Raw genomic sequence first — 10,032 nt, 5'->3', positions numbered from 1 at the left:
AAACAAAAAATAGAAAATAGAAAATACAAAAAAAAAGTAAAAGATTTTTGAGGGGGTAGGGTGGGTGGATGATGCAGAAAAACAAAAGAGCAGAAAATTGAATACACAAAAAAAAAAAAAAAAAAAATCCTTGGGGCAACTAAGTATATTTAGATAAATTGGGTTGAGATTCCTTTTGTTTTTGGTGAGTTTCTTGGGTTGTAGTTAGACTGCTTAATGGGCCAGAATGACTATAAAAAATAATGATTAACTTGGACTCAACGCAAATTGACCCATGAGTTAAAATATTTGTAGCCCATCCCATTAATCTCTGGACAGGTTAAATGAGTTTCGTGCAAGTTGCCACCCCTATAAAGTAGTAACTACCCGAGCCTCCAAGCCGGATGAAAAAGCGCAAAACATAGTCATTCTAGCCTATCTAATTTGAGAACCAAAGCACGAGCAAACTTTTGGATCAACACCTCATGGTTCTTTGCATGCCTAGCACGTGGCAAAAGGACAAGCAATGTCTCATTTCACAACGACCTTCGTCAACATCTACTATAAAATCACCATCAAAAGGAGGAATTAGTACCTGCAAACATCAAGATAAATTGTTACCGTCAAACTGTGAATTAAATAATTATAGTATTATTTAACCCGTTACAAGAAAATTTATAACTAAGGCGAGTGATTAGGCAACAAATATACCAGATACCTTGAGAAATTGGAACAAATTGAGATACTCTATCAAGCATTTGTCTAGAGACTTTAAAAGACAAGGGAAAAAACCAATGTCGAACGTTTCAGAAAAGTGAATGATAAGTTATCGATTGTAAACTAATACTACCACTAAAAGGAATTAGTCTCTTTTTTTCAACATAAAGAATTAGTCTATTTATTGTCAAGACCGATATCCTTATCCCTTCAGTTCATTTTCGTTTGTTTCTAGTCCACAATTCTTGAGTGTAGTCTACGAAGTCTTCAGGTATTAAATAGTTTTTGTATATTTCCTTTTTTGCTAATGCACTAATTAACACACAGCAGGTAGGTAATAAACTAATAAGTAATCGATTCACAGAAACAAAAAGGTTTCAAAATGTACATATTTTAATAAAATAAAAGCTTCCCGCTTTGTGCATAACGATGTACAATTGAGGATAATTTTTAAAAAGTCAATAAGAATTTTGGTAACTTAGGTTAGATGTACCCTCCAACAACAACAATAACATGCATACCAGAGTAATCCCACAAGTGGGGTCAAAGATGTACCCTCCAATAGAACGGATTAAAAGTTAACTTAGAAAATGCTTAGCCTGCTGAAGAAGTTGGGAAATCCAGTTGTCCGGCATAGCTTTCGTGAGACGAACAAGGTAGCTCACTTTTTGGCTAAAGAAGGTTCCAAGCAAGCCATGCACAACCGTCCTTCAGTTTTCCTACAACCTACTGCATCCATATGGTCAAGTTTACAAGCTGACAAAGAAGAGGTCACCTTCAAAAAACTAGTATCTGTATCTATATATAATAGCGTGGCACGTCTTGGAAACTTAGGCGCACTAAATGTAGAAGATGCTACTACTTCTACTACTACTTCTAATCCTATAATAATGGCTCATGAAGGAGCGTTTGTAACAGCTTAGATCTATCTATATAAATTATTCAATTAAACAAAAAAAAAAAAAAAGCAAGGCTGAATAATATTAGTTGGCATATTATTTTGTCCATCCAATATGCTATCCTGTATACTGTACTTAGTAATATCTCAAAGTTGGTGGTAATGGCAGTTTGTTTTGACTTTATCAAGGTTTATGAATAAGTAGACTTACGTCCAATTCCACCTTCAACGAAACCAGCCAAAGAGGCGTTGAAACTTTTAAGCGACCTCTCATATTTCTCCTCAAAAAAAAGTTACTTTTTAAATCTTTTCTCCTCAATAAATGTTATTTCTTAAATACAAGTCCCAAAAAGATATGTCGTTAATATGTAATAGAAACTTTTCTGATACAATGAGAAGTAGACGGCAATTTTCACGACCTTGAACTTCTAAAAGTAGCACTACCCATTAGATTATATTTTTGCTTAATGGCTATATAAGCTAGAGCAGAGAGCTCCTAAACTGAACTCCCCTAATTGCTTCATATATATTGCCTTGGTAAAGTTTCCCATCTATCCAATTTTTTTATTTTTTATTTTTATTTTTATTTTTTTGAGTGGGACAGGGGGAGATGGATACTCAACACCAGAAGTTATCTTCTCGCAAGAACATATACAAGACTACCTAAAGGTTAACTAGATAGAGCTCAACTGCTTTCTTGACTTCGATCTTTTTATCTTGTGATTCGTCTTGTTACCATCACTTCTTCTTTTTTTCATCTGTTCTCCAACCGAGGGTCTATCAAAAACTGCCTCTCTGCCCTTCCATGTAGGGGATGGCAAATGAGCGGATTGGGCTAAATTTGAGCGGATCAAGATGGGTTAGGTCCATAAATGAGCCATTGCCCAACCCAGCCCAAAGTGTACTTAGGCTAAGATGGGATGGGTCAAGATGGGCTAAACAATGAGTTATAGCCCAACTTGACCCGTGCTTTAGAACCATGCTTATCTTGCATAAAAAAAAAAAAAATTTACCTTTTATACACCTACATATAAAAGGTAAAAAACTATTCTTAATTTTTTGAGAATCAGTATATGTTTTCTAAATAACAAATTAGTATTTAAAATTTGTAAGTCGAAAAATATCTTTTGTGTTAATTCTAAATAAGTAAATTTCACTATAACCCATTTACAAAATTATTCATATTTACATTAAAACTTAAATATCTTAATTCTCATTTTTAAACTAAAATACAAAAATTAATGATGGGACAACTAAGTAAATTTCCGAACAAGTTGGGTTAAAATCCCTTTATTTAAGTAAGCTTCATGGATTGTATGGGTTACTTCCGGGATAAAAATGGGGTACAAAAAATTATAGGTTAATTTAGGCTCAGCCCAGATAGCCCCATAAGCTAGATGTTTGTAGCCCAACCTATTAATCTGTCGGCAGGTTGCGAGGGTTAGATGGATTTGGGCTCAAATTGCCACCACTACTTCCAGGGTACAAGTAAGGCTAGCTACGTCTTACCCTCCTCAGACCACACTTAGAAAAAATTATTGAACTTGTTGTTGTTAAGAACATATACAAGCATGATGGGACCAAAGGCCAACCTCAAAAGAAAGTTGACAGAAACCATGAAGGAGCAAAAATTAGACAGGAGAACGTGGAGCCTGCCAAAATAATTAGTCAAGTGTACTCCCAAAGCTAAGAAAGAAAGCATGGAGGGGTAGAAGCATGAGACACGATCCAATTGAGAATTAAGGCAAATAAGACCAGACAAATGACATTGTATCGCCGCTAGAAAAATATAACCGAAAAAATGTATAAAATTTATATATTTTTCGTATATATATACATTCCGTATGTTATATACAAAAATTATACAAATTTTATACACTTTCGGCTATCAGATGTAAATAGTTTCTGATGCAAGCTAAAAGTGAAAACACCCCAATAAGATCAGCAATTGGTAGGAATAACAAAAATAACGATGTAAAAAGGACGAAATTTGAGAAAACACAATCACTTATTTCACCCTCAAGCTTAACGCGATGATAAATACAGCAAATGATCATTTCTGATATATTCTGAATATATTAAGTGGCAACTGCAGAAATATTGCCTGCTTGTTAAAATAAAAACAGTCACCACCACTTCAATCCTGCCTCAGATAATTGGATCAGACAGATTAGAGAGGTGATGGATCCAAAGCACACAGACACTAGCCCATTGGTGGGCTGGGCAAATGCAATGCAGTGAACAGAAACCAATCAGCTTCACATCCTTATGACATAAAGGTGGAAGCGAACAACATAGTTCTCGGGAGGACCCTCCAGTAAAGCAGCAGCATTTTGTTCCATATACAAGGAGAGGATTACTAAGCTCCTCAAGGTTTGGAACGAACAAATGTGCTTGCTACCAGGTAGCACAGAGGAAGTCGGGTACTCACAAGAGGGGAAAGAAGTAGAGAGAATTATAAATCGTGACTCATGAGAAAACTGGAACTTAATAGATTGGAAAAGGGGGTATAAACAGGACATTCAACTTTAAGAATAATGAACAACACGGACAATGAGAAGATCTCTAAGATTTTGTTCCCAGCCTTCAAAACAGATACAGGCCCCGATTAAAGAGAAGAGAAACAGTTTAGCTCATCTTAACCACGTACTCAAACATGGTCCATAATCATCAAAGTAAACGTACTGCAGCATGTATACCAGAATTTCAAATAAGCAGACCAGTTGAACACTTGAATCAAAGTACTTAATAAGAATACTAACCAGAACACTCCGTCTACTTCTTGCATTAAAATCAACTAGAACTTTTAACTAGATAATTCTTCACTGTGTAGCCACCATAGGCTGTTGATACTGCCTTCGCTATTTGCACATTTGGAACTTCATCAGGGGCGCATTTTCATATCGATACAAACAAACAACAAAAAGAAAGGAAGGAAACTCAAGTAATATTGATCCTATAAATTCCCATCCTCTCAAAATGATTTCAGTTACCAACAAGCCCATATTCAAATGATTAAACCCATAAGTTAAAATTAGGACAAGTCTAAATCATTGAATACACAGGTTTTGGCTTTTCAGAAAACACTCCCCATTATCACCCCACCCCCCACCCCTAAGAGAAAGGGGAAAAAGAACAAAAATATTGGGCTGCTTTCTAGTCATGTCAAGAAAGTAGTAAAAGCACATCCAAATAGATGGTCCAAGCATACTCATGATAATTCCAAACGGATGGAAAACCCAGACTCATGATAGTTCCAAATGGATACATACAGCTGACTCATCTGTCACATTTTCCTTGATCACTATATAATCAGCTATCAAGTATATGCTAATAAAAGTAAGCAATGACCACCATCTTAATAATTACTTCCCAAAGGTTTTCCATGTAAGCATGCTAAACAATTCACATCAATGACACTCACCACATGTAAATGTACCAAGCCACCAGAAAGGAATACCAAATTCTCAAAATACAGGAACAAACATATTCCTAAACCAATAATTCAAAAAGACACCAATACTAAAGGGGGAAAGAAGGTCGTAAGCTGAACCAACATATTGGAGGTTCATATGGATGCAATTCATTCTTACCGCTGGTATCAGACATTATAATTTTCAAACCAAGTTCCTTCAACAAACAGTTTAGTTTACAGTTACATAGTTGTTCCACATCTGGTATAAAAGAGCATAAAAGTGATTTGAAATGTCTTCTAACCTGTTTGGCCAAAGCTTCTTTTTTGCGAAAAGTGCTTTTTTTTTTTTAGGAAAGTGTTTAGCCAAGCTTTTAGAAGGAGGAAAAAAGTGCTTTTGAATAGAAGCAGTTTTTGAGAAGCAGAAAAAAGTAAATTCTCCCCAAAAGGCACTTTTGACTAAAAAAAAACTTAAAAACACTTTTAGAAGCTTGGCCAACCACTAAATACTGCTCAAAAGTGTTTTCCAATTAATTTGTCAAACACAAACTGCTTCTCACGAAAGAACTTTTTTAGAAAGCACTTTTCAGAAAAGCATTTTTTGAAATAAGCGGATTATAGAAGTTTGGCCAAATAGGCTATTAGACTGCTTCACAAATTGTTTTAAAATTGTGCTGGATTCTCATATTCTTTCACATGTTAGAGTAGACCTATAGCAAGCACTCACACTTGTAAGTCCACATTAAGATACACGTGTGAACCCCAAATTAGATTACACATGTAGGAGGGATTTGAGATATATAGTTGTCCCACATTTTTGTATAAGAGGACATCCAGAAGAGTTTATAGAAAAACATTGTGACTCTCCACTTATTTTTTTATTGATATTGAGACACTCCATATATTGCCTTAAAGTTTTCGGTTATTATGCAACCTCCCTTACTACCTTTGTCTACTACAAATTTAGACAACCAACAAGAAACTCATATATGAGATTTTGCTTAGCTACTCTCATAGTGGTTAAAGGAGGAAAATTGTGATAGATTGTCAACGAGATTAAGAATAAACACAACTTTATTATGATAATCCCTAACAAGCCAAATGAAAAAAGATGATTCTTATACCTTGTTAGAGTCGTCACTGGTTGAGGTAAGAGGCCATCGCATTTATGGTTATGCGTAATTCTCACCTCATGAGCTAGCTTTGGGGCTAAGTTAGGCCGGACATCCATCTTAATATGATAGCCGAGCATCTCATTCTTGATTTATCCAATATTGGGGTCTATGTTATCCAATATGGTGAGCCGAGGGTCTATTAGAAACAGCCTCTCTATCCTCCAAGGTAGGGATAAGGTCTGCGTACACGCTACCCTCCCCAGATCCCACGATATGGGATAATACTGGGTATGTTGTTGTTGTTGATGTTATCCAATATGGCATGCAAGAGGGATTTAAGTGTCCAACAAGAGTTAACTTTTAGAATTGAGTTAGGCCAAGATTCATGCGTCCCACTTGAGTCAACTTTCGGTAATGCGTTAAGCCAAAGTCCGGCTTTCTAACAGAGTATCAACCCCCCGTTGTCCGTGCTCGTGACGTCAAAGGGGGTGTTGGAGCATCTCATGTAGGTTGATGGAATGGATTGTTTTCTCCTTATATGATCTTTAGGCAATCCTCATCTCACCAATTTTATTCTAAGTGCCCAAGGTTTATCTTCTGCACACCCCAGCTAGTTTAGTTGATTAATTAATTATGAGACAAATGCTAAAAAGGAAGATATTAAAATCTTCCAAATCGTAGAAAAACTGAACCAACACATTAGAATATCTCATCCATGCAAGTTATATAACTACTTGTGCATAGCAGTGGAGTTCGAAACCAATTATTATTAGTTAAACTTCCATGCAAGCACGCGAACTCATTGTCCAGGGTTTTTAAACTCATTCACATAAAGAGACAAATCACTTTAATGAACTGCAATTTCATGAACTACACAAAATCTGATAGGGAAAGAAACATAGTTTCCCCAGCCGTTCACATATGATAATGAGCATTCACACTCCAAAAACACAGGAGCTAAATCTTCAATGATGCAAAGGAAATTGCTCTTACAGCACATCTATTCTAGTATCAGTAAACATACATGCCAAAGCTCATAACGTCATACCACACACCGATGGGAAGCAACTAGTATACACACATGCCAAAGCTCATAACGTCATACCACGCACCGATGGGAAGCAACTCTAATCTCCAAGAACCAATAAGCGATGCACACATCACACATAAGCAAAATCTAAATATGTCCATCTCCACAGATCTTTGAGGGAAAAGAGGAGGGGTGAGAGCTGGGGCGGCGCTTGAGAAGGTAAGTGAAGGAAAGAGGAAAGATAGCAGAAGCAAGATCCAAATCTTTGAACCTTTCAGACAGACAATTACAAAGATGCAGTTTTGTCCACTGAAATACATATTATACAGATGCATTAAAGAACAATAACAGACAGATTCAAGAGTTCAGACATTGGGAGCATAACCAGAGACAAACTACCGCAACAATGAACAACAAACAGACACAAAACTAAATCTAAAGCACCTCAGACAAGCTCCCCAAAGTACCAATACACCTACACAACTTAGAAGAAGACAAGCTCCCCAAAGTACCAATACACCTACACAACTTAGAAGAAGACAGGTCAGAGCTCTCTCAAGACCAAGAGCTAAGCTAAATATCAATAAGAAGGATAACTGGTCGGGTTACGGGTATCATATCGGCCCAACCTAGAGCGTGTTATACTATCCAAAGCATCCCCAAATACTCTTCGACCGTAATCATAATTGTTGCCATCATAATGTGATCTATATCCATCGTAAGGTGATCTATACCCATTAGATTGGTTTACTGAAACACCAGGAGGAACTGGAACTGAATAGAGAAAAAACAATTATAAACATGTAAGTCAAGACTCAACGAAAATAAAGTAAAAAACAAAAAGGGACTAAGAGCATAAAATAATGACTTCACTAAAAAAGCATGCATCACCTTGTGTGGAGTTAGTTTGGTGCTCTGAAAACCGGCATGAAGTTGACAATCTCACAGAATTTGGTGAAATTTCCTTATCATTATAAGGTACATGAAGAGGCCTTGGTCTGGAGGGGATATTTAAGGTAGGTGGTGGTGTCGCAATTGATGAGTTATTAGAGGGCTTGTCTTGCCCAGATATCTGTTTAGAAAAATTAAACGTCAATACACAACATAAGCAAATGAAAATGCTTCTGTAGACTTTGCCTCCTCCAAACCTCAAATTCCAACTGCCAGCCCGCAGTGTTAACTGAAAGAACATATGTCTGGCGTATCTCTCAATTCATAAGCCAACATCAATAGACACTCCGAGGATCACTACCGAAGAATATCTCACTGCCAAGATTATCTATTATCTATGCATAGGCTGGTTCTGCTGGAGAGGAGGTAAACCCATACCTTAGGTTTGCAAGCGCTACAGAAGCTTATAGTACCAGAACAAATTCACCAAACAATATCAATAAAACTGACCATTTTAGCCAGCTCAAGGGACGGATAACAAGGACTTACCGCAAATTTTAATGTTCTATTGTAAAGCGTCACTAAACCAGAGAAAAGCTTCACAGCATAGTCTGCAATCTCCTCTGTCTCATATTTAGCGAAGGCAAAACCTTTAGGCTTATCAGTTTCCTTGTCACGAGGAATGTACAGGTCAACAACACGCCCTGCTTGAATTAGAATGTCATATAGTACACGATCGCTTACTCTCTCGTCCAAATTTCCTACAACAAAAAAGTTTCAAACCTATGTTAGCAAATCATTCACAACAAAGCACAAACTACATCTCCTATCAATCAGAAATGCATATGTTAAACGCACTCTCCCAAAGATAACTCAAACATGCACTAAGAAAAGCAAAGAGCCTGGACTTTCCATGTGAGAAACCTCAAGAAAATTAGCTATTCTAATAAACACAGATTAACCAAACTTGTATGCAACTAAGTAAGCAATTCAACCAAACTAATATATTGGTGATAACTAAGTAGCCTAGCAAGTCCCAGTCACAAACCTCTGGTGGAGGGTAATTGTAACTGAACTCTTACTGCTTCACGAACAAAAAAAGAAGCTTTTTGTAAAATATGTTTTTCCGCTTTTTAGGCATTGCAAAGCTAAACGCGCCCAAAACAATTCATTGAAGAGCTAAAACTAAGAATTTATATGTTAATCCACATTATTTGCACGCATAAACATAGCCAATCTGCAATTATAGGATTCATAGAGGACAATTAGAAGTAAATCCCCAAACTGAGCTAAACATTCAGGGTTTAAAACCCCAAAAAGATAAAGCTTAAATTTGTTCCTCCCCCAACCTCCCCACCCCAAAATCCAGAACGTAAACGGTAACCAGGCATATCGGAAAACATAACCACAAAAAAAAAGGAGACACTTTACAGCTAAAATATCCAAAAAGAAAAAAATGCTGCTTTGTTTATTAAAAAGGACAATAAATTCAGAAATCAAACAAAAGAAAGATGCAACATTAGATCTGAGCATGAAGAATAAAAATCATGAAAAATAGGGCATAGATAAGGAGAAAAAAAAGGCATACCAACATAAACAGTGCAATTAGGGTTCTCAGCCATGGGTGGGATTCAGCTGTATCGACGTAGAGGAGAGAAATTGGATACCCAATAGATTCACAAAGTACTAGAATCGTGTGGTCACAAAGTTTCTGAGGATGTTAATTAGAATAAAACAGAGATGTATGTATAGTAGATTTTAATGTCCGACTTCTAAATGGCTTAGAGCATGTTTGGAGAAAGGGAATTGGATTTGGGTGTAATTAACTATAACTAGTATTAGTAATTGCGCGTGCGACACAAATCATGTCGGATTGTGATTTACATTATTTGAATTATGTATAAATAACTTTAATTATAAATTTTTCAGATAAAATTTATAGATAATCATTAGATATTAATTAAGAAGCAAGACATGAAACCATTTCGCA

At 36.3% G+C, this 10,032-nt stretch overlaps 1 protein-coding gene across 2 annotated transcripts; it reads right to left on the bottom strand.

Annotated features, from left to right (window-relative positions):
• Window positions 1–227: 227 nt before the first annotated feature.
• On the bottom strand, window positions 228–9,825 carry LOC109217733 (splicing factor 3B subunit 4). Of its 2 annotated transcripts, none has more exons than XM_019382002.1 (4): window positions 9,631–9,825; window positions 8,592–8,803; window positions 8,043–8,223; window positions 228–574 (listed from the first exon to the last, which is right to left on the bottom strand). In XM_019382002.1, the coding sequence occupies exons 1-4, from the start codon at window positions 9,662–9,664 to the stop codon at window positions 555–557; spliced, it is 447 nt and encodes a 148-aa protein (XP_019237547.1). In that variant the 5' UTR covers window positions 9,665–9,825; the 3' UTR covers window positions 228–554. The 2 variants fall into 2 exon arrangements, with proteins under 2 accessions (XP_019237547.1, XP_019237546.1); XM_019382001.1 differs by lacking the exon at window positions 228–574 and adding an exon at window positions 6,968–7,925 and having other exon boundaries at window positions 9,631–9,819.
• Between the last annotated feature and the right edge of the window lie 207 nt (window positions 9,826–10,032).

Source organism: Nicotiana attenuata, unplaced genomic scaffold (genome assembly GCF_001879085.1).
Source record: "Nicotiana attenuata strain UT unplaced genomic scaffold, NIATTr2, whole genome shotgun sequence".
NCBI lineage: Eukaryota > Viridiplantae > Streptophyta > Magnoliopsida > Solanales > Solanaceae > Nicotiana > Nicotiana attenuata.
Note: the sequence above shows the minus strand (reverse complement) of the source record. Positions and strands in the feature narration are given on the sequence as shown.

Bases quoted from the DNA above. Each gene is read 5' to 3' on its own strand.
- LOC109217733 (XM_019382001.1), bottom strand. From the start codon at position 9,664: ATGGCTGAGAACCCTAATTGCACTGTTTATGTTG. The intron at 8,224-8,591 runs GTAAGTCCTTGT...TTTTCTAAACAG, and splicing joins ATAGAACATTAAAATTTGCG to ATATCTGGGCAAGACAAGCC. The intron at 7,926-8,042 runs GTGATGCATGCT...TTCTCTATTCAG, and splicing joins CCAAACTAACTCCACACAAG to TTCCAGTTCCTCCTGGTGTT.